The 24,320-nt window shown below is 45.0% G+C and overlaps 1 protein-coding gene across 1 annotated transcript; it reads right to left on the reverse strand.

Annotated features, from left to right (window-relative positions):
• Positions 1-1,666: 1,666 nt before the first annotated feature.
• kcnt2b (potassium channel, subfamily T, member 2b) lies at positions 1,667-24,290 on the reverse strand. Its single transcript, XM_061303880.1, has 30 exons — positions 24,202-24,290; positions 15,217-15,296; positions 14,915-15,017; positions 14,773-14,826; positions 13,487-13,535; positions 13,070-13,129; positions 12,480-12,554; positions 12,172-12,255; positions 11,781-11,875; positions 11,007-11,187; positions 9,471-9,635; positions 9,050-9,186; positions 8,693-8,756; positions 8,454-8,562; positions 7,405-7,513; positions 7,025-7,081; positions 6,364-6,516; positions 6,036-6,289; positions 5,585-5,909; positions 5,409-5,514; positions 5,171-5,343; positions 4,716-4,787; positions 4,447-4,581; positions 4,256-4,367; positions 3,978-4,079; positions 3,807-3,890; positions 3,613-3,741; positions 3,184-3,529; positions 2,957-3,041; positions 1,667-2,722 (listed from the first exon to the last, which is right to left on the reverse strand). Exons 1-30 carry the CDS (start codon positions 24,288-24,290, stop codon positions 2,605-2,607), a joined length of 3,705 nt encoding a protein of 1,234 aa, XP_061159864.1. The 3' UTR covers positions 1,667-2,604.
• Positions 24,291-24,320: the final 30 nt, after the last annotated feature.

The raw sequence follows: 24,320 nt of genomic DNA on the forward strand, positions 1-24,320 counted from the left end.
GGGAACACCCTGAACCGGTTGCCAGCCAATCGCAGGGCACACAAAGACAAACAAGCATTTGCACTCGCACTTACACTTAGGGACAATTTGGAGTCTTCAATCGGCCTACCAAGCATGTTTTTTGGATGTGGGAGGAAACCGGAGTGCCCGGAGAAAACCCACGGTGGCCAACCTGCGTGAAGCTGGCCCCCCACCCCAGGCAAAATTTAAGCAAAATACTCTGCTTCGTTTGTGCTTTGTTTGTGCTGGTTTGTGCAGCAAAAATTTTCGTTTGTGCTGTTATGGTTTTTACCTGCGTGAAGCTGCCCCCCCACCCCACCCCACCCCACACAAGAGCCTTGGTTCAGTACAGTAAGCACATTGCAATACTTTATTTATGTAGAGCAGGGCTATTTTCTCGTTACCATGACAACCGGGGGTGGAGCTTGTTTGATTCAACTTGCAGAAGCAGAGCGTGGGAGAAAAATGGGTTGGCAATCTGTGCGGAGATAATTAGCAAATTAGCCACATTTTTACATACTATGTTTGAATATGATGCTCATTTTTTCTTTTAGCGCCCATTTCCACTGGATGTAAAAACAAAAAACGTATCAGTGTGTGTGTGTGAGTTGGGGGGGGGGGGAGTTGGGGGTATTCATTGAACGATTTGTTTGAACGAATCTTTTGGGTGAACTGATTCTAAAGATTCAGTTTACCTAAAAGAACTGGAATGCACATCACTATGTCACCCCTGGGTCTTTTTTCTTCTTCACTGGCCCTAATCCTCTCCGTACGTCATACGGGGTTAATTGCAAGAAGTTGCATCATCATCACGTCCGCTTCTAGCCGCGCCTATAATCACGTGCGCATATCAAATAATATCTATCAAATATCAAAATAAATCATTTAAAATAATTATTTTAAATAATTGTTCTGAACAACAATCAGTTGCCCTGCCACCAGGGGGTTCCCTTGCACTTGATTCCAGCAAATAATATTCAATTAAACTATTGTAAAACTGTAGTTTTGTAATTTCTATAAGTAATTCCTCTGTCTAAAGAGTATGACCCTTTGCATCAGCAATGTTAGTTATTTGTTAATTCCAAATAAATAAAATGCTGAAGTCATTCATTTCATTCATTTACATTTTAAAAAAGAAATCAACAATAGATGGCACTAGCTTGTTTGAAGTGTGTGAAGCAATGAAATTTAACGAATTTTAATGTCGCACAGCTTGATAAAACGTGACGTTTAAAAGAGGTGCCATCTGATGTGCCAAGCTAGAGCAAAATGTTCGTCTGCTAGCTTAACAACAGTTGCTAATAAACGCTCAACCTCACAAAAGGGGTAAGTGAATTTCACGTTTTAGGGATTATTTATAAAATATATTTTCTTGTGAATGTTCACTGTAGTTTACGTCTGGCCATAAATATTTTACTTCCAGTTTTTCCTCACCAAACCTTTACTGCATTCTAAATTGAAACTACATTTTTAAATTAATACTTAAAAAATGTACCTCCACCCACCCTCCTCTTTGTAGAAAAAAATGAGAATTCAGTTTCATCTGTCAAAGTTTTAAAGTCATCTGTCAATTCTTTCTATTTAGGCTATATTTGATTATAAACTGACTAAAACTCTCCAAGACAGCCTGACAGAAATGGAATGCACAGAAGCAAACTAAAGAAAGACAAGTTGACCAACTTTAATATGTACATGTTCGTTTTAGAATGGCACCAAAGCTACAGCAACCACATAGCTGCACCATTCATTGAGTGGGGAAATGGCACATTCAGATGTTCGGACGTGTAAAGAGCCAGCAGACGCTTTGTGAACATATTGTATCGAAACAGTGCAAAACCAAATGTGAGCATTTGCGGGGCTCACTTTTATGATTCAACAATGGGAGGGGGGGTAAACAAAAAAAGAGAAGGAAAACTCAATGTGAGTACACCGCTAATAAAACCCAACACCACTTAATGTGACGAAAACACACACACACAAAAAAGTCCCTTCACTTCCAGTTGGCAGCTGATTCTGGGTTAAATCGGCAGTTTTCACTCTTCTACACGCACACATGCTTGCAGATATCGACCTGTTCACCATGATGTCAAACAGAACAAGATTTTATCATTCTTTTCAAATCCGGTCAGTGGTAGTAAGTCACTTTCTGCTACCAGAACCCTTGTGAATTTTGTTTGCAAACATTATGAAAAGGTCTACACTACATGGACGTAAGTAAGTATTGGGGTACACATTCCATCCCCATAACTGTTCATTTTCTATGAACCCATGAAGGTATGCGTGATTAATCCATCCACGGATATGCTGTCCCAATACTTTTGTGGCATATGGTGCAGTACAAAAACATGCACATACGTAGAAATAAATACATAGCTTTTCCTTTCACATTAAATGCACTTCTGTGTCCCGAAGTCTTTGAAAATTTGGAAGGTGCAAGACTGAAACGTCCGCGGCGTTCTAAGACGAGCTGCACGAACATCCGCCGTGGCTAAGCTAGAGATTTGACCTCCATCAGGGTGCATCGCTCTCGCTTCTCTTCTTCTTCAAGAGTGAGTTCTTCAGTGTATCATTTTTTTTCTTTTGTTATTTTTGTTCATTCATGCCTCACAGGTGGGTGCTGTCTTGGGGGTCAAATTTGTGGCTCTCTGCCACTCCGGCGCTGCACTTCCTGCCGCTTCCTTGATTGGGTACCAGTGAGAGGGGGTCTGGTCTGATGAGGTACCTATGGATGGGAAACAGACAGGTAAGGATCTTGCCCGGATAATACTAAAGTACACTACATGCAATTCAGTTATTTTGAAGTGAATATCCGTAGGGAGGGAAGAAGTGTAATTAACACGGAAAACAGTAGAGGCCACTGTTGCCCTTGAAAACTTGAAAAGTTATTTTGGACTACACTAGCTATTGGGAGACTTCCCACCTAATGTAGGATCACCACAGTCATTAGTGTACTCACACAACATCGTGCAGCTCCAGTCTGGTGTCTGGAGAGGGGTTGATAAGGATGTACGACAGTCTGTTGCCTTGGTCCGTCATGCCATCTGAAATGGGAACAAAGAAGCAGGTGAAGTGGGGAATGAAGTGGACACTGGTATTGGGGGAAATCCACTCGCACACTAAATAAAGGCAAAGCAACAAATGGAGTATTTACAAGCAGAGCGAGTTAAAGTGCTGGGGACTTACTGAAGCCAGTGGGAGAAAGACCCAAATGCTTCATCCTGGTCCTCACGAGGGCGTTGAGTTCCTGCCTCTCCGATCGCCGGAAGAGTGTCAACCTCTGCTGGCTGATCCTTTCGGCCGCGCTGCCAGCGCCGCCCTTGGCCCCGCCTGAGCTCCGGCCCCCCTTCCTGCTCAGGCGCCGCGCCCACTGCATGCTCTTCCTGCGGAGCAGCGGGTGGTCCGAGGAGTGGGAGGAGGTCGAGAAGGGCTCTGAGGAGGTAGAGTTGCGATGAGCGCCACTTCGGGACAGCAGGGGCTCCCTGGGTTCTCTGGTGTCCTCGTAGTCTTCCACTGTGATGGATACCTGCGACTGATATTTAATGACACACTCAATTCAAGGATGGTCCGTGCTTTTTGCGTGATATGACGGATTGAATCAGAATAGCAGCTGACCTCTGAAACCGGAAGCTTGTGAGCTTCTGTTCTGTAGATACCAATAGGAATGTCCCCTGTGGAGGAGCACAGCTTCTGGTAGAGCCTGCCGTACGTCCGGATCCACAAGTCATCCTCTGTGATTTTCATCTACGAGACAAAACATTGCGGACTTTGTCTGATCCATTTGTGACCGGCCGGCGTTGCTCTCTTACAGCGCAGAGGAACCCTGAACCGGGCATGGAGTCGAGGCCCAGCAGCAACCTGGTGATGGAGATCATGTAATCCTTGACGAAGGACTGTCCAAAGTGAGGTAGCGTTAAAAAGTTGGATTGAAGTCTTTTTTTCATAAAGGATTAGTGAGACATTGAATATTTTCTTTTTACCTGGTAGAGGAGTGTGTCTAGCATGCTAACGCTGAAGACTTTGCCTGCTGCAAAGGGCAGGCGGAACATAAATACCAGGTTGGATCCTCTCTCCCTTTCCTTCTGCAGGTAACGTGCGCCCACACACACATACGCAAGCAAACACTTTTTCTGCTTAATCTTGACGAGAAGAAAGAAACAGCGTAGCAATTTTCTTGATTTGCATCTGCATGATAACGATGCACATTTGGCGCGTATGTGCAGAAATAATATAATCCTTACATGTCGGTCACATTTACCTTTTCTAGCTTGGACAGCGCTTGAGAGTAGTGGTCTTTGACTTTGAACTGCATGAAGCGCATGTTGGCCGGGTGTGTGAGCTCAGTGATAATACTCAGCGCTGGGAACAGTCTAGATGCATAAAGACAGAGATGGCAACAGTCTGAGTTTTTTTTTTAAATTGAGCAGCTACCGGGTGGACAAAGCAGACCTGAAAAGGGTTTGGACGTTGACGATGGTCTTTGCGTCAGCCATGTAGTCTTCCTCGGCGATCATGGAGCTCTCCTTGTCAACCACCACCATGGTGTCTGCAAACGTCACTCCACACCGCAATAGGCTGTCTAAACTTTTGGGAGAGTAAATAATAATACAGGTGAGATGGAAAATCTCCTCTGCAAAGTGTGGCACCATTTGTCTAAATAATTTGACCTAAACTGATCCTAAATCCTAAAATCTGACAAGACTTTTGATGTGCCTTACTTGTCCATAGAGCCCACTGTGTAGAAAACCATTGGGAACCAACAGATCGCCTCCAGGAAGTCAGCCTCGGGTCTAGACCAATCAAAACAAAAACGTGTCAGTGTTCCTTCAGCGATGCAAACACTCCCGCTTGCCAATTCAAATGAATTTGGCATAGTGCTACTCTGGAGCGGTTCATGGTTTTATAGCCTTTTAGCCCAGCTATTTTTGTACGCTACTAGCCACAAATGTAGCATTGTGACCTGAAAGCCTTTCACAAATCATGTTTACTGTGGCCAAAAATAGCTCGCTTATTCTTCTCCCCTACCGGAGAAGACCACGTTTTACCACCCTGCGCAACTACGATTTATAGTATGGCTGTTATGCTCATAGCAGCCTTTCTGAGGAGCATTACAAATCCTCTTCGCTTAAAATCCAGCCACACCAAAAAGCCCAAACCAAGAAGACCATCTCACATGCTCTCCAGAAGCAGTACGATGGGATTCAGCTCCTTTCTGGGTCGATAGTAGGCCCGAAGAGGTACGATGAAATTGTAAAGGCCGTTCCCCGCGCTCTCTGCTGACACGATGATCAATTTGTTTTTGAAGCCGTAGGAGCGGGCATCTTCGAATGGGATATGGTGACAAGCCTGTTGGAGAACGAGCACGCTGTCAGTCAATGTCGAAGGGACGGTCATCTGTTTCAAGTGCTTACCTTGTCCATGCGTAGGCAGCAAAAAGGCATCTTTTCTTGGAGAAGGTGGCAAAGAGCAGGAGAACTACCGATGTACGGCGAGTTGAGCGGGTAGCCCTTCACCCACCTGGCCCGCACAGACACAGTCAACCTTGAACAACCGTAACCGACCCAAACTGCCCATTTCAAATACTCACTCGCAGTGTCGACCCCACCAGTGGGCGCTCTCGTCTTTGTCGCTGTCGTCCTTGCTCTCCTCCCCTCCCTCGTCCTCCGACTGGTCTCCCAGCAGGTCAAAAGCAGGGCTGCTCACGCCGTCCACCAACTCCAAGACGGGCGCAATGCTGTGCCTCCTCTCTTCAGCGGAGTCACTCAGGGCGGGTAAGGCCAACGTGTTGGCCCCGCTCATCTCCGTCCTGGAGCTGCTTCGGCTTCCTCTCCCGCTGCCGGGACCCGCGCTGCCGGGGTCTGGACCTTCCGGGCTGCTGTCGCTGGAATCCTGAAGGTCGATGGCTACCGTGCCTGAAAACGACAGAAAGACACAGCAATGAATCAAGGTGTGGTGAAGCGAATAATTCCTCTGCGTGTCAACGGAACCCATCGATAGAAGCCAAGTGAGTAAATGAAAACCAAGCCTGGCTCACTTACCCATGCTGGCGATAATGCTGTGCACCGGCAGGCGGGTGAGTCCGTGGTAAATGCTCTGATGAACCCCCCTGGCATTGCTCCCCACGCTGCCCCACGACGGCTCCCTCTGGCCACGGACAAATGCCGAGTTCTCCTCTTTGGAGATGTTGATGTAGAAGCAAATGTCAGAGGCTCCCATGATATGACAGGGTCCGGGGTTCAGCAGGATGTTGCTGGTGTCCAGCCTGCGTACTCCGATCAGACACACTCCGTACCTGTTGCCACGGAGACAGTTCAGCTCTCAACTTCATCCATTCGGGGGGGGGGGGGGACTTTGATTGTCACTTACTTTTTGTGAGCATGAAAGGAGGCAAATGTGAAACTCTTGCCCTGGTATTCCCCGAAGAATTTACTCTCTTCCAACCGAATGTGATGCACCTCATTGGCCGAGCAGCGGCGGTAGGTTCGATGCCACTGGTCGGCAGCGCAGGCCCCGCCTTCGCTGCGAAACAAAGAAGAGGATCAATTGGCCACGTCGTCCGAGATTGACCTTTTTAAGAGTTAAACGCAAAGCTTCCAGCGCGGCGACTGTGGTCGGAAGGATTTTCCACTCAAGCCTGGAGAATTAACGTCTCTGTCAGAACACTGTGATCAATACTTCAATCTGTACACGGGGAAAGATCGGCAGCCTGTCGGAACAACAGAGCCCACGTACGTGTAGAACACGCTAAGTGGACAGCCGTGTTCTCAGGGGCTTTAGATGTTAAGGCCACTGAGGTGATAACAGGAAGCAAGGCTGTGGGGGCAGTGTGAATGTGGGTGGCCTGTGACAAAAAAAAAAAAAGCGTTCTCAACTAAGTCTTTAAGCGACTGCAGTTGGCGGACAATTGATTAACTCAATTCATTACAGTCTGGACGTGCAGCGATGCAAAAAATCCTCAAATGCATTTTGCGTCATCTGTGGAGAAAATTCTTTCAGAGAGGTAAATGTCATGTAGGAGTAGTCTTACCTGTTAAGTGCTTGAAAGGCTCCTCCACGTTGCTTAAAGGCCTCCTGGGGTGCCGTTCTTAAAAAAAAAAAAAACACCAATAAAAATTTAATCTAAAATGAGTGAATGGAGATGATCATTTCAACACAGGTGCACTTGCGCAATCTCCTGAGATTCAGCACAATAATTGCATTATTGGACTTTGCAGTTCTGTGTAGCCTACCGAGAGCTCTTTCTAATATTTTGATACTTTGCAACAAACTCTCAAATGGAAATAAACATTGACAGTTTCAATAAAATGTCAGCATTCTTTTTGATCGAGTGTCCTCTTATTTCACCAGGTGTTATTTTGCAAGAATGGCTGGCTGTTGGAAAAAAAGAATCAGAAGAAGAGAACTCACTGTCCTCTGGAGGAGTGGATCAACAGAGTAATGAGTGTCGAAGTACCGGGGCACACGCAGTTCAAAGCCAGCATGGCGTACTTGAACTCTTCCTCACACACCACATGATCTGCGGACAAAGAGGACAGCGGGAACACGGTCAGTGCATTTGTGTGTGATTGAGAATGTCACATGACACGCCACAGCCTATCACGATGCGCCTTTCAAATATCTGAACTGAAGTCATTAAGTTGTATTGAAATCCATTAAAGGGTTACTCAGGTATTTCCTCTCTGAACTGTAAATGTCAGGTTCGAGGTTGACATTCTCAAACAGATCGGGCGGTGTCAGTAACCTTGATTTGACCTCACCTCGAGAGGGAGAAGGTCTCAAGCTAAAGGGGATTTTATTTAATCCCTTCGATTAGCAGCAAGAGTCCCCCTACGTTCATTCAGAGTTTTTATTTGACCTTAAAACGGTCATTGGTCCACTTATCACCCAAGTGTGTTCTTGGGCGGGGAGAAAAAAAAATCGGGCTTATTCATTGTGACGTCCCGTTTGTCAAACTAATCAGTAATAATTATTCTCAATCTAAAACCCACAAAACAAGCTTGAGTAGAAAGTAGAAATACGTGTCTGGCATTTCCACGGCAATTACCAAACGTTCCATTGTGTGCTAATCAACAGAAAAAACATTACAAAAGACAAAATGTTCCCAACTCCAACTTCTTTTTTTCACTATGATCGTTAAGAGCCAATCAGCACACAGCACGTACTCGCTGCTGCCACTGCGGTGTAATTCTTAATTGTGTTGACTGGCCGGGCGGGGCTGGGCATCATAAGGCTGCGACGTGTCATGAATCTGTAAACAAGCATTGAGTCCAACAAACGTTTTCTTAAATCCCTCTGATGCAGGATTTGGGATTTTTTTTCTTTTTCATTCAAATTCTATTGTAAGGAAACATAATTGGTCACAAAATGGACTCTGGGTAGAATAGCCATAAAAACAAACTTGAATTAGCTGTGAGGTCAGTATGTGGTCACTATCCCACCTCCTCTTTTGTACCCACCTGCAAACTTGACATGGAACTTGTTCTCTGGCTTGAGGATCTGCACGTACAGCGGACAGTTGGGAGCAAAGTCTTTCACCGCCCAGGCCCGCAGGATGGTTTGATGATCCTGGTCAAATTGGAGACGGGCGGCAGTGAAATTGAGATTGTGACAACTTTTGGCTAATACCGAGACCTCTCGATGGGCATTTTGAAAAAGCATTAACGGGGGTTAGAAGAGCCTAGTGTAACTAACGTACAGCAGCGATACGGTCCACTTCAAAACGGTTACTGAGGATGAAGCAGGCCTCGGCGTCATCCATCCTGGGGGCGGTTAGTGAGAGCGAGGAGGAGAGAATCGAGGGGAAGACACCAAGCGAGGCTTTTGTTAGTTTACTCTGGGACTTGACAAAAGCAGAAAACAAACAGCAGATCTCTGAAGACGAACAGGAAACAAAAAAAACACCCTGAGGTAAATGAAGCAGGTGCGTTGTTAACAATAAGCATCTTTCATCGGACCGCCTGCCGCACTTATTTCATGTGGCAATGGAGAATGTCAAAAAGTGACAAAATGAACATTTGCCTTTTTTTTTTTTTGTGTTGTTGCAGTGACTCACTTGGCCCTCATCAGGTCTTGGTCTTTGAGAGCAGAGCCCTGCAGGTAGATGACTCTCTGGGCCCACAGTGGAACATGAAGTACTCTTCGAACCTGGACATCCATTTCTGCCGGGCACAGGATCACGACGTAGTAATCCTGAACACACACACACATTTTGATCTTTGTCAGCACCCCAGAAAATCTCAACCTAATTGAACAAACTGTCCGTCTATTTTCTGAAATAGTTGTCCTCGCTAATATTTTGTTATATTTAGTTCCGGCTAATTCGCCTAACCAAAAGCCGTGACAACCATCTTTGATGTCAACAAGTTAACAGGCGCACCCGTTTTCCACCAACTGCTTTATTTAGCCTTCGTGTTAACCTCAGCCGGGAGAGGATTGTGAATAAATTGCGCCGCGTGAAGCTATTGGCAGTCCACCTGCAGTCGAGGGTGAGCAAAGAACTCGTTGAGGAAATCCATGAGAAGGTCTATCTTGAGGCAGCTGACACACAGCACCACGTGCTTCTCCGTCTGCGCTCGGTAGCGGCTGTAGTTTCCGCCCGACTTTTGCCGCTCCATCCACAGGAAGGCCAGCTGCTCAAACTGTTAGCGGGATGACATCAGACACATTGGCCAGATGGACATCAGGTTAAAGTAGAACATGGAAAAACAGGTCATGTGCTCTTTGGTGTGTCCGACTGATTCGGGAATAAATTTCTAGATATATTCCGATGGCAATGCCAGTCGCAATTTCACATTCATTCATTCAAATAAAGTAATCATGTAGTTAATAGTTAATATGTCATTTTTCTACGAAATATGGCAACAGACATCCATGACACATCCTCATTAAAAAGACACTTTTATGCCTAACTCAAGTCATCCATCAACATTTTCTTTAAAGACAGGATTATATCTAAAATTGGGTTTGAGTCATGAGATGGTCATGTCCGTGTTGTGTCTCGTCAACACAGTTGTACATGTTGCACACGTGTCCACAGATCCATGCATGCCACAATTTGCTCGGAGGCTGTTTTACTGTCGCTAGTGGTGCAGATAAACGGCATTGATTTTGAGCCGTGCGAAAAGCTACGTGAATCCTTGGCAACAGACAGCTTCATGCGATGACACTTTTGTCATTTGTTTACAAGAGAAAAAATAAATAAATCAAAAAGACGTGACGGTCGCGTCATTATAACTTTCGGTATTTGCCGTAGCACAACAATGCCTGGTGAAGGTTTGAGGAAGAGAGAGTGCGTGTTTGAGTTGTGAAGGACAATGTAGGCAGTAAAAAAAAAAAAAAGCTAAAACCTGATTATGTGGTTTGAGGCTACCCTGTGTAGGTCATGGCAGGACACACTGCACGCATACGCACGGGCTGGGGGGCCCAAATCTAAATGTCATGTGGTATTTATGGAAGAGCAGAGGGAGGCTGAATAGAAAAAAAAAATGGACATGACAAGGCGGCCATGTTTGCGATGCACACATTGTCAGTTTTATTTCAATTTTCTTGTTCATACTTCTTTTTTTAGGGGATATTAGCTGCTGATGCTAACGTAGCTCGCCCTCTTCACCTCCGTTTTTGACCTGCTGGGAGATGCGCTATGATTGCGAGATGTTTGGATAGGCTGGAACTCACATATTCGTCAAGGTGTTCCAACGAAAAATGCGTGTTCCGTGCAGGTGTCTGTGCATTGGATTCGAGGAAGTGAGTGAGTGAGTTGTCGGAATAAAAATAGCGTTGCAAATCAACGTAGGATGGATGAAGTGAGTCACCACCGATCGTCTGCGTGAGCTCGTCTCAATGTAACCTTCGTTGAAGCGGGTTTACTAGGCTAAGTGTGGAATTCAGTCTCTCTATTGAGGACGTCATTTTAAAATGGCTATTATGCAATTTCAAGTTGACCACCTGGAATAATATTACAATACATTACAATAACATTACAATAACATTGCTTTTTCTGTCTCTCGCACCTGTATGGGAAGCACAATGAGCGCCACAAAGATCATGATGACCACTAGCAGCTGCGAGGGCCAGATCTGCGGGGTGACGTCCCCGAAGCCCACCGTGGAGAAGGTGACCACGCAGAAGTAGAGCGAATCGAACAAGGTCAGGTTGTTGCCGGCCCGCTCCAGATGCTGAATGCCGCAGATGCTGTTTTGGTGAACAGGTAAGACAAACACATGATGTTGTTGAATGCTAGTGTCAATACAAACTGAGCATTATTTTCGTTGACACCACCTTTAAACGCGGTCAAATGAGAATTTAATATGCCAATTTTTTGGCTTTTGCAGGTGTAGCTAATGAAGTGTTTGAATTTTTTAACAGTGCGTTTGCTTGGTAGGCGGTTGGATGCACTCCAGAGCTACTGTGCGAAACTGTGCATATTTTTAAAGTCTTAAGTGTGTGAGATCAGAGCCTGTTGCCAAGATTAAGAAAAAGGTAAGTGTCCGCTTTGAGATTCCTCATCGGCTCTGTACTTGATCTTTCAAGATGCGCTCAGCCTTTGTTGCTTTGCAACAATTACCGGTTGTTATGTCACGTCGCTATCTCATACTCGCAGTCACTAATTATCTCTGCTTCGTTTTATTCGTCGTTTCCATTCTCCCTCCATGTCTGTTGCTGTACGTTTCAGCACACCATTTTTTTTTGCTCTTTTTCCTTTCACCCCACCTGTCACCCCCTCCATCTCTGCTGTGAAATCACTTCCTGTCCATTTCGTTTTGCAGTCCGTACGGGGTACCCACCATGTGAACATGAGACACACCAACGTACTGATGAGTATCACCACTTGGTTGAACATGGCCGAGTGTGTCCGCTGGATGGCCCTGTGGAGATCGTTCTGCAGAGAGAGTGAGACGCAAGATGAGGCGTGCAAAAGGAAACGTGGCCTCAAGGTGCTCCGCTCAGGTTTTAAACAGATCGGACGTGTGCTTGGTGGAGCGCGTGAGAAAGAATGTTTCCTTAAATAGTGGCTTTAACCCAATTCATCGCCAGGTCATCCACTTAGCACAAATCAACGTCCTCGTTTTCCCCTTAAGGAAAAAAAAATGCAATTACCAGCAGCACGGGACTAATGGTTAGCATATCTGTCTTACAGTTCTGTAGTTTGATGATGACTGAATGTGCTCGACTCACTATCATGTTCTCCAAAGCATGTTTTGCCAGCCAGCAATTTAGGAAAACAGGAATGAAGAGATTTCTGAAGGAGGGCAGAATCACCTATGTGGGGGAAAAAAAGAGAGGCAGAGAGCACATCACTTGTGCTTCTCCAACAGAATGCATACACAATCATCTCTCGCGGGGAAGCGAAAGCCGACTGTGTAAGCCATAAGTGCCGTATACTGTAGCAGCAGGTAATAAATGTGTTTTCCAGAATGGGGGGGGGGGGGGGGGGCTGTTTGAGAGAGCTTTCGGTGCTCACTGGTGCATGTTTTTCCACTCACAGTGATCATGAAGGGGACGGCGCTGATCATCTCCAGAATGAAGGGGACACGTAGTACTTGCTCCCAGACGTTGCCCTGGAAACGCAAAGCACACACAAGAGGTCAGGGAACTCCATTGTCATGGCGACCCCCGCGAGCGGGATTACCACGTAACAGGCCCGTTTAGCGAAAAGGGACATGAAATGAAAAGAAAGGTTATACAAGTCGCACGAGTGCCATTTAAGGAGAAAAACATTTCTTCGGTCTGATCTGTCTGCGGTTAACTTTTCTTTTTTTTTTTGTAATGTGACTCCCGTCTCCAAAGAGCGTAGGTGGACGTCCGCACATCATGTGTCCACAGGACCCGGTTGGCTTTAAAGCGCACATGGGGCCCTTCATGGGCTTATAGTGCCAAGTACATGAAAGGCACGGGCACATCTGGATGGATGGACGCCCTGCGGCAGCAACACGGGGGCTCACCCTAAAGTTCGTCTCATGCATCAATATTAAGGCGGGGTACACACGTGCTGGTTTCTAACTTCGTATTGAGCAGCTTTAACATTTTTGGTGACACCATTTTTTTCCTAAAAAGTCTTCTCTCAGCAACTCACCTTGTAGCTAAGATACACCAGCAGCATCGTTTCTGAAAAGCTGATAAAAGCCACAAGCACCTGCAACGGGAGAGAGAGAGAGGAAAGACTGGCATTAAAGAGAGAGCGAGAGATCAGACGGGGAGTTGAGACTGTCTGAGAAGAGGGAGAGAAATTAGGCATGGCGGAGATGTAAGAGGAGTGCGTGGGTGGCATCAGTGGGCGTGCTGATGATTGAGCTACTGAGAGAAAGTAGCCGATGTGAGCAGCCATGTGCCGTCATTGTGTCCACTTTTATGTCATATGTCCATTAGCGCGCCATTATTCGCATCTCATTAGATGTATGCAAGCGAAATGAGGATAAAAGCTCACATGCAAAATGTATATGGGGTCCTTGTGGGGGCATGTTTACAACATACATGATCTATTCTATCTGACCTGCAGGGCCCACAGGGGAAGAGGTCTTTCCACCCAGATGATCAGCTTCCTGCACAGTGAAAGGACATGACAGGAGAAGGAGCAAAGGTACGACCGATACAGACGCAGCAATTTTGTAGGACATTGAACCCCAAAAATTGGAATTCATTGTCAAATCCAGACGACATGAAATACTGCGCTTGGGGCGCCGTCACATTATCAACAATACCATGCTAATGAATAAAATACGTCGTAATGGATATAACAGGCAGCAATTAGCAGCCGTGCTCCAAATGTTGCATTACCGTCCTTGTTAAAGTGGTAAACTCTACTCAGGTCATTTATGCTGCTGTCCAAGCTGTTTCTTACTTAATGGAAGTGCCTGCGCGTGCGTGTGCGTGTCTATTATGCTCATAATTGGGCTATTTTCCAACAACAGGAGTGTGGCTGTGGCTGTGCCCGCACAAAACCTGTCAGTGACTCACCCAAGAAAATAAAATTACAAACATTTTTGTGAACGTTCCACCAATTAGACTGCATCATTTTTTTTTTACATCGTAACCTATTAAAGTTTATGCAAATAGACTTGAAACTGTCAACAAAAGATAGCTAATTTAAATAACATTCTAACAAGAGCATGGTCATGAGTGGCTGTTAAAATGGACAAGAAACTTGTAGCAGCGCCATCAACAGCCCATGTTCTCATATTGTAGGCGAAAAGTGATATTCACACAGTCAACTAGAAATTTACAGCCTTATTGTGAGAAAAAGGTCCCCCCCCCCTCCCTTTCCAAAGACACCCTGGGGCCTATCATGGCTGCTTGCCTGCTTGATTCGACTCCTCCGAGTCGGCCGCCTGAAGCAGTAGGCGACAGCAGCCCTTCCCCGAGCTCGCCCTGTCAGCCTCCTGACTCATTTGTTGTAGGATCTTAGCCAGCGTCACCGACCACCAATTAGATCAATCGGTCCCCGGGCTGGAACCACGGCATGGTTTTCCAAGAGGCCCGTGATCCACCACTTCCTGTTTTGCCCCCCCCCCCTCCCGCTGCTGTATATTACGTGCTTTATCTCCACTAGATCGCTGTTGATTAGGCTGCACGGGCACTAGATACATATTATACTGACAACTAATCCATACGGCCGAATTGTGATAAATGAACGTGGATCTGGAATGTTCAATATCAGCTTGCGAATCGCATCAGTTAAGGCGAAGTCGTATTGATCGCGTTGGATAACGCTCCTGACCGTTAAGGGCCCAGGCCAAGGGAGGTCATCACTCCTGATTTAAAGACGCGCCGCATGCTTACCAGTCAAATTCGCTCCATTGGCGAGAGGATGTGTTTTGTTTGGTACAGTTGGCGCTACGGGGATGAAAAAAAAAAAAAAAGTCAGTTCCTGTCTAGATTCCACTTGAATGTGCACAATGACGCTGGGTTGTGTTTTTCTCACCAGTCGGGCCTCCACTCTTGGGGATTGTCCAGCAACACTCTGACAATGTAGAGGAGGCAGCTCAGCACTTTGAGCGCAAAGTTAAACATTCGCACTCGCAAACCTGCAATGGAAAGATTGTGGGGATCCTTTAGATTGGATTGAGATCATGATGGTGAGGAGATATATTTTAGACCACGTGAAAAATAATACATATTTTTAAATGTGTTGTTCAGACTGCTTGAAGTCAATCGTGCAAAACCAAAAGGTAAATTGAGGCAAGTGTTCAAAAGCTGTAATGGTGGGGGGTGTTGGCAACTCACTGGATCTTTGGTTTTTGATGAAGAACAGCTTGAGGCGCTCCTTGAACGTGTTCTCATTCACGTAGAACTCCACTTGTACCCTGAAGCACAGAAGGGAGACAAAAAAAAAAATGTCAAAAGACTGCGAGCGACAAAATCATATTGCAGATGAAAAGGGGTGATAATTATTTAAGCAAATCAAGTATTCGAAAAAACACTTTTAATGGCTTTTCGGAGGAAATGGCGCTCCGCTAGAGCCCGGTCATCCTCTGTCGCTCTCGTTAGCCGCGCTGATTGAATATAGAGCAACAAATGACTTCCCTCTGATGTGACTGCTCGACATGGGAGTCCATAATTGCTGCTTTTTTTTTTGTTTCCCGCCCTTTTTCTACGCCGGCACCCTTCTGGCGAGAGCGACACGTGCGCACAAATACCCGCCTGCACGCGCGTGGGTTATTAGGATTATTAGGATTATTACAGCACTCATGCAGAGACGTGATGGAAAACAACAAAGAGGCCCTGCCGGATTGTCCAGCATGGGAGCAGTCGGACTGGAGGTGACCGTATTTCCTGTTTGACCACTCAGTCTCCTTTCATCCGCCCTTTGGGAGTGGAATGACTCAGGTGGGGGGGCGGACTCCAGACCGGGCCTCAACTGTCGTAACGTCATTGGCCAGCGCGGGGGTTCCGCTGTGACCCTTACACACACACATACACACACTTGTAGGGCTAGGGAGGTGCAAGCTTCCCTCTAGTTGCCACGGTAACGCAAGGACGGCTCGCCTCCCGCTTCCCTCGCAGATGTGAGCAAACATACTTGTGAAGGGCGCTCAGCCATGGGGTGCAAACCTGTTGACGCTTCGCCCCAACATTAGATGGGAGAAAACACGGGGGATAATTGCATACAGACTATGTTCTAACGTATTCAGAAGGATTCGTGCGGTAGCGAGTCTGAACTCCTCGATGCGCAGAGCAATCAAGCGATCGATATCGACGTCATGACAAAGTGATCCGTTATCAGCAGTTTCCTGGCCGAAACATTGTCTACCTGGTTTTAAAAAGGTGTTCAATAGAAAGGAAAGTACCTCAGAAACTCACCTGCCCCAAAAATAGGAGTAAAACATATCAGAAAAATAATAATAGTAAAGAATATTGCAAACTACCAGCAAATACATCCTGCCAATTTTTTGTTTCAGCGCTGCCAGTCCCTTCCCAAAGACCACCAACTGAGGTAAACATGCAAATCCATTCATATACCCTTTGAGTCGCACGACGCAACCTCTGTTCTATGCATGGAGGCCCCGCCATTCACCAATAATCCCTAAAGCTTATTCAAAAGATGTCAGCGGAGCGCTTGTAAATGTCCCATGGGAAGAGGATCATGTGTCTTTCTGTAAGCTGCAGTCTTTTTCCCTCAAATGAACATGAGCAGTACGAAAGCCCGATAAGGCTTGGAGGGATTCAGGTGGAAAAACATGACATTACAATGGCCTTGTGTCCGCCCTGTAAATATTAAAGAAAGAAAAAAAAAGTCCACTGCACACTGAAGGAAGTCTTCCAAAAAAATGAATTGTTCATTAATGTTTGTCTCGAAGGTTTCAGTCAGTGCTCTTTCTGGGTCGCGAGTCCAAAATATGCCAGTGTGGCCGCTGTCAATGTTTGTCTCAGATTGGCCTTTTCCAACCATGCGCTCTCTTCATCCTGTCCATCCAAGTTTATCAAATGGATCCCATCTCAGCGTGCAACCGAGCCTGTCTCCGCAAAGTAAAAACAGCAACAACAGTGGCTCGACGTGGCATTTCGGGATAGGAAAACGCTGTATTTACTCAATGTGGGTCTCCAAAGCAATTTCTGATTTGAGTCCTGAATCAATTTGTTTTGTCTTTCTACTTTCAAGTGAGCCATATCTGATATGATGCTGATTGACAACAAGCTTGTGGCTAAGAGTTGTCAACTGTGCCAGTGAAACTACTATGTCATGAATATACAGACACACCGTGGGAGAATGTGGCTTCGACGAGGAGGACACTTTGAAACTCTCAGGCTCTCCCTGCTGCTTCCAAGCCACGCTGGCACGCCAATCATGACACAGCACCGACCTTCTAATCACATGACGGGAAGACGAAAGAGGTTTCGCAGTCCGTGGCCAATGTCAACCTCAAGCCGGGAACGGCGGACGTACGTGTGACAAGGTCAGTACTCGCATCCTGATTGATTTGTTCACGGAATAGAATTTATATCGAGTGGGTTAGGTTCCATGGCTTTACACAATAGGTACAAATCCAGCATATTGGCAACTGTGTCTTAAGTATATATAATTTAGTAAGTATACTAGAAAAAACATTTCAAATAAATAAAAATACAATAAAGCAGGGACGCCAACAAAAAAATATAACCAATCGATACCGTCAGGTTTTTTTGTGTAATCTACTAAACAAAAATGGATGAAAACCTCCTTATTTAACTTTCAAGGTGATACATAGGCCGTAAACCCCTGGACGTATTTCAAAACACAGAAATCATTTAAATGCATCAATAAATTTGGATGCGAGACGACTTTTTTTTTTTTTTTTTGGGCAAGCGCAAACAGCGACCGATGCTTTATTTCCAAGATCGAAGAAGGACAAGCAGAAAGACAGATGACAAGCTCACCTCTAAAAGGAGACGGCACAAAAGGAAACACATGACTGCTAATTCACTCTCGGTGACACCGTTTTCATTTGTTACAAGAAATATGCGCATTCATTTGAAGCGCGCCACGGAAAACCGCTGACAGCCATAAAGTAGCGGGAAGTTTATTACGCTGCGTCCTGTACTCTGTCATCTCTAGAGAGGAGAACACCGTTAAAAAAAAAAAAAGACAATAACATCATGGAGGCTCGAAAATAAGGACAAGAGGCAAGTAAATTGCTCCAATAATTGCGCAAGAGTCAAGATGCACTCTTGTTCTGACGTTGTTGAAATGATTGACACAACACCTTGCCGCTGACCCACATACAGCAGGATGTGGGATAACAAAGGAAAATTAGGCCTCGATACAAAGAAACATTTTCACCCTTGAGTGGGGCTCGACGTCGGGTCCCCGTGAAGAAGGAGGAAAATCTTATTAATTCCGCATGTCGCTAGCAGGAGATTGATTTGAACACTTCAGTGAAACAACCAGACTTTCATAATCGCTTAATAATGGCTGAAATCTTAAAACGCTCCACAGGTGACCTCGGTACTTGCATCCGGGGATTTAAAAAGAAAAATAAATCTGCTTGATTCGGATGGTATTTGGACTGATAAATTATTTTGTTACTAATATCCAAACAGGAAAAGCCCAAGAGTACAACATAGACAAAAGTATCCACTCATGTTATTCAAAGGACATATTTTAAACATTTTACTGCTCTTAGACAAAATACACACAAGATTTACAAAGTCCCTAGCTAGCATCCAGAACAGCTCCTTTGTGTGCTCTCCAAAGTTGAACCAAAACAAAGCAAAGCAGCATTTTATTTGGCTCATTACCTGCGGAGGCAACTTTCTGAAAACTTTCAAACTGTCAGTTCATTTAAAATAGCGCATAAAACATGATTTATTTTACTGCAGCATTTGTATTGATTTAATAATCTTTTTTTTTTTTTTTTACTAGCTTCATCTTAAATGTTTTATTCTCCTATTTTAACTCCACGTTGTCTTTAAAATGTTCCTTTATTGTAATAACTTTTACTGTTAACTTTTTATTGACTTAATGTATTCTTTGACGTTTTTATAGCACTTTAATATTACAAATAGACTTGCTGGTCTAGACCGTGACTCCAACACGCTAAGTTGCTAATAAGTTGGTAACCACTCTTCCAACATTTCAAACTCTTGCAATCTCCAAAATGCATCAAGAGAACAGCAGATGCCAGATTGTCTGGGTAATAAATAAACCCCAAAGGACGTTTCTTGTTTGTAATGCAGGTTAATTCACAGCGCACCTGCTGTCCTAACACAATGCTACAAGATAACAAGACAAAAGTGTGAGTGTGAATGGTAGTTTGTCTATTTTGGCCCTGCAAACCAATCCAGGGTGGATCCCGCCTCTCGGCCTTTAAATCTGCCTTGTGGAACAAAAAATAAACTTTATCTCCATGTACATCATCCGCGCTCTGGCCTTTTGCTCCCTGACGTCAGCCTTGCCTCACCCCCCTGGCTGAATAGAGCGTTCGCAACCCACCGCTCGTTAGAAACGCTTTGTCTCAGAAGAGAGGAACCATCGCACAATGAATGAAACAATATATCACTCACTATGAATAACTCCATTAAAACCCAAGCGCCAATCTGTCCCCCCAACGTCTCCTCATGTTACATTTTCCGTAGATGAGAGCAGAAAATTGCCATCATATCAACTCTGCGTCTGTGTTATCTTAAATCAGTGCAGTAAAAAAAAAAGAATGAAACGGCCGGAGGAATGGCCGCTGCAGTAGGAGACTCTAACACGGTTTGGGAATGAGGCAGGCATGATCGGCGACCACGCGTGTTAGTGATCCGCCTCGCGAGCCGGGGGAGGCCCTCCGGCACCATCCGACACCAGCTGGAATTACAGCGGTCGACCGTTAACGCCGGTTGTACCTGCGCCTGCAGTGCTGTCTGAATCTACAAGTCTTAAAAGCGGGAGGACTGTTTCCAAAATTCAGCGTTTGTTGTATTGCAATGGTGGCTGAGTAGTCCCATCGTGACGCCGACGGCAAATAGGGAACCCAAAGCCCTTTCGCAAAAACAGTTGCTAGCAGACTACTTCCTGGTTAATAGAGGGTGGCGGAAGACATTACGATTAAACCCTTGCAAGTGTTGAAATTGTATTCTGAGGGAAAAGGTTCCATTGCGACTCATTTAGACACAAACGCTGGTGCACTTTTAATGGCTTTTGTAAACATGCTAACATCTAATAAGTACATTTGTACACAAGCTGCTATGCTGTGTTAAAAAGAATCAAACAATATGTAAATAAATAAATGCAGTAAATTCAAAATTCTAAGTCAAGAATCGAAATAACTAAATTGCGAACTTTTAAGTTTTGCTGCTGATAAAATTAACTCTCCCGCATTTAACAATAAGGAAACAAAAGTTTACAGAAGCAATTGTCCCAATTATTTTTAACTGTAGAACAATTGATTCTAAAAAATATTCAGTAGCTGTAGACCGACTATTAGAGGGAGCTTTTCCTTGCAAACCTCGCCAGGAAACAGCCATGTTCCTCAAAAGATGTCTCATTAGGACTTAGCACATTGAACGCTTTTCACCTTTGCCAATATCAATTATACTTTATTTTTAATTAACCCGAAGGGACGCACGTCATGTTGGCATATTGGTCTTATTAGGCATCTCCGCTCCCCAGGCCACAGGCGACCATCGACCATGTGCGCATCATTCCTGTGACCTGTTTTTTCCCCAGCCTACAATTTCACAACTACACCCCTCAATTCTCCACATCTCATACGCTAAATACCCAGAAAGGCGCGCTTGTACCTTTAAAGCCATAAATATTAACCATCAGTGAGGTGGTGGGGTGGAGTAGACTGAGATGAAGCGTGAGGAGATACCAAAGCGATGTTGTTTTGCTTGTTGGTAATTCCAGAGAGCTCCAGCTGTGCAGCAATGTATCTGTAATGTTTTGTTTGGTGCACCACTGTTTATCTTTATGAGCATGCTAAAAAAAATGTCTGGTTGAGAAAAGCCAAACCAATAGTTTTAGTAATTTCCCTCTATTTCACGAACACTTTTTGAATTGAACTGCTAGAACAAGTAAAGGGCATCATCGAATAGGCGGCCTGTTTGTAGCTAACAAGTCCAGGGATACTAATAAACGCGAATAACACTTATAAGAGTCACCGGTTTCCATTTAAAAAAATCTTCCCATGGTCCTGCAACAAAGTGTCGAGTCATCTGGCATCCTCTCAAAAAAGGACACCCACTGACTCACTGTCAGAGGATAGAAAAATAGTACATTTGATGAGAGATGTGGCTTTAAAATAAATAAAAGAAACACCTGGCCACAAAAAATATTTATTTGCAAAAGCAATTGTTCAACTTGGCAGGAACCTCGCAGTAAACTCCCTTTCACACAACAAAAAGGCGTCTCTCTTTTATCCCCCATACAAAATGACATTTTTTTCCCCCCCTCCCATACCAACTGGCCAATTAATACAGCCACTGTGTTTGCAGCCCCCCCCAACTGATCTTCCCAAAGTCCATGTTATAAATCACGCAAGCAACAAAAAAACGATTCAGAGTAAAATTTCACAGCCTCAAATAAAATATTCACTATGTGGTAAAAGTAGCAGAGTAAATCAACTCTATTGATACTATCTTGAAAATCGAATCACTGCTCTGCGTTACATATAAATAATTCGATCTATGCCCCACCTCCAGGTGGCGCTGTGTTGCGTTTCCTTGATTATTTTCAGTTCAATCACCCAGCATCTTTTGTGTGGCAAAATTATATCAGCCGAGGGCCTTGGGTTGCATTTCAGCAGATTACAGGAACGCTTTTGAATGATACTTCAATTCAAGACTCTTGAATCAGATCTCGAGGGATGGGGCGTGAGTCAAGAGGTTAAAGGGCTTTAAGAGCGACAATGTGTTCATGCGGCAGGGTTGCGGTCGGTGGCCCCACGTGGTGCTTTGAGGCGCCGCCGACTTTGTTTGCTTTCTGGTTAAAGGATTATATCCGCCATTAATGCAGCGTGGCAGCAAAACGCCGTGTGATGCGCCGGTAATTAAGACCTCTGTCACTATCAATCTCAACTCGGCCCCGCTTTTTAATCCGGCCGCTTTATTGCAGCTAATGATCCTCTCGCCGCGGAGATCGCCATCTTACCCTCGCCGTTTTACCGTTTGTCTGTGACAGCTTTTAGATGATCACAAACGCTCGCAAAGAAGCGTGAATAAAAGGTGCACTCATCTCATTTGCATAGAACAAATAATAGCCAGCGGACTGTTATTTCCGCAATCAATTTGGGAATAAATTAAGTGTTACAATTTATGTCAAGTGAAAGTGGACCTTAAAACTAAACGCCTTCTTAGTTTGCTTGTTAAATTATGCAGGTGACAAAGCCTTGCGGAGCTCTACAGTCAGGTGGGTTCTCTTTGCCCAGGAAATTTTAGTCGCAAATGCCCTAAACACAAATTACAATGACAATTGCCCAAAAAAAAAATTGTTTGCCATTGTAGAACCACCAAAACATCCACCATGTTTGCAGTGTCACTCAGGTTGCTGAAAAATAGTCCAGTTAATTTATGAACTTTACTAGCAATCCTCCCCATCCTCACTCTTGTGATCATCAAGCAAACACAGGCTGTATACTTAAGAGTTTGCCCTTATTCACTTGATCTAACTGTGTTTGCAGGGTATTGCAGCAACATCTGTGAGACCAACACAGCCGCAGACACACACACTTCTCGGCCAAAGCAATCCCAAAACATCCCTCCTTTTGTTTACATTCCCCGGAGAAATGTCTCAAGTGAGATTGTTGGACTGTAACTGCCGTGCTCCCCGTGCCAAAGCTTCGTGTGATCACGTGACTGGAGGCCATGCTGTACTCAGAAATTCGAGACCTCCATCACCGATTCTCAGACAAATTACTAGCGGTAAGTGAACAAGAGAAAAGCGCTCTCAGGCACAAAAAGTGACTGACTAGTGCTGACCTCAACTAAAATCATCTCAAAAGCTTGTGTTTGGAACTGCGCCAGCATGATTTCCTCTGGGCTAAAAAAAAAAAAAATCTGAATTATCCAGTGGAACCAATGGGTGAGGAGGATGAATCAAGTGGTTGTCTTCAATTGTTGTACAGAGAAGATTGCAAGACTACCTTGAGGCCTGCGTAGCTACGTCTCAATTTATTTCTCACAGGTATGTATAAAATGTTTAGTCACATAACTTCTTATTGACTACGATGTTAGAGAAACAGTCTAAAATAATCATTCAAATTGTACAAGAACAAGAAACTCCGACATCACAGCTAGGTAAGTAGGTATAGCTTGCTAGCTAGGGTAGGGAGTGAGGTCGGTGGGTCAATTAGATGTCCTTCCTTAAGCATTTGTACAAATCGGGGCTGCTCTCAATTTGACATCTCAATAATCAATTCCTTTTCGGCACATGGTTGAGTTTGCTTTTCCATAAGGGCTAAAGCAAAACATGATGTGATAAACGTCTCGTTGACTCGCCGCGTTATCAGCGCGAGGTGACACTAGCAGATGGTAGTAGCTGACGTCTATGCGTGGCTGAGCCTCAAGCTGGTGCTCAAGGTTCAAATGTGCCATTATAGTCTCTCAGTTATTTGGGAATTGTTTATAAATATTTACGTAACCACGGCAGGGTCATTGCAAGCCAACTTTGTTGTTAAAAACAGCCCTTCGAGCTCTGACAAGCCCACGAGTGATCTTCAGACTTCGTGTCAAATGCAGGTTGAGGTTTTCCCATTAAACGTCCTAATGAAATATCCATATTAAGCACCATATAGCACGTCAAATCTGTCGGCCTGCAAATGGAGTGTAAGCAAAGGTTAATTGCCAGTTACTGGGAGCAGCCACTTGAAATTGCCTGCCCAGGTGGCAGATGGTCCACTATGAATCTCTGCTATTATGACAGCGGGAGACGGGAAAAAGGTGCACGCAACATCTTGATCTTCTTTGCCACATTCCACCCCTACAAGGTTTGAGAAAGAGATTGTTTTGGGGGGGGGGGGGGGTGTATCACGCATGCACTTGCCCCCCCCAAAAAAGATGAAGTTAGTAAGAAGTGCTTTTATGTCGTTTTTGGCCTCTCATAGAACAGCTTGTGCATGTGCGCATACGCTAACAAGTGGACCTGTTGCAGCATCACTCCACAGACACAAGCTGCGAACAAATCCGAGGAAACGCCAACTGCACGCAGATGACGCTCCCACTTTTGCACCCGTTTTTATTGGCGCAATAAAAGTGCGCTGCGCCGTGCGTGCGTAAAAACAAGCAACCCCGTCAGCCGCACGACTTTACCTGTCGTCGGTCTGCCAGTCCCCGAGCAACAGGTCTCGGAACCGGTACCGCGGGGGCAGCGGGAGCACCTCCTTCTCCAGTTCGACCATCCTTCTACCTCGGAGCTGCACCGAGAGACG

The sequence above is a fragment of the Syngnathus typhle genome, linkage group LG17, assembly GCF_033458585.1.
Source record: "Syngnathus typhle isolate RoL2023-S1 ecotype Sweden linkage group LG17, RoL_Styp_1.0, whole genome shotgun sequence".
NCBI lineage: Eukaryota > Metazoa > Chordata > Actinopteri > Syngnathiformes > Syngnathidae > Syngnathus > Syngnathus typhle.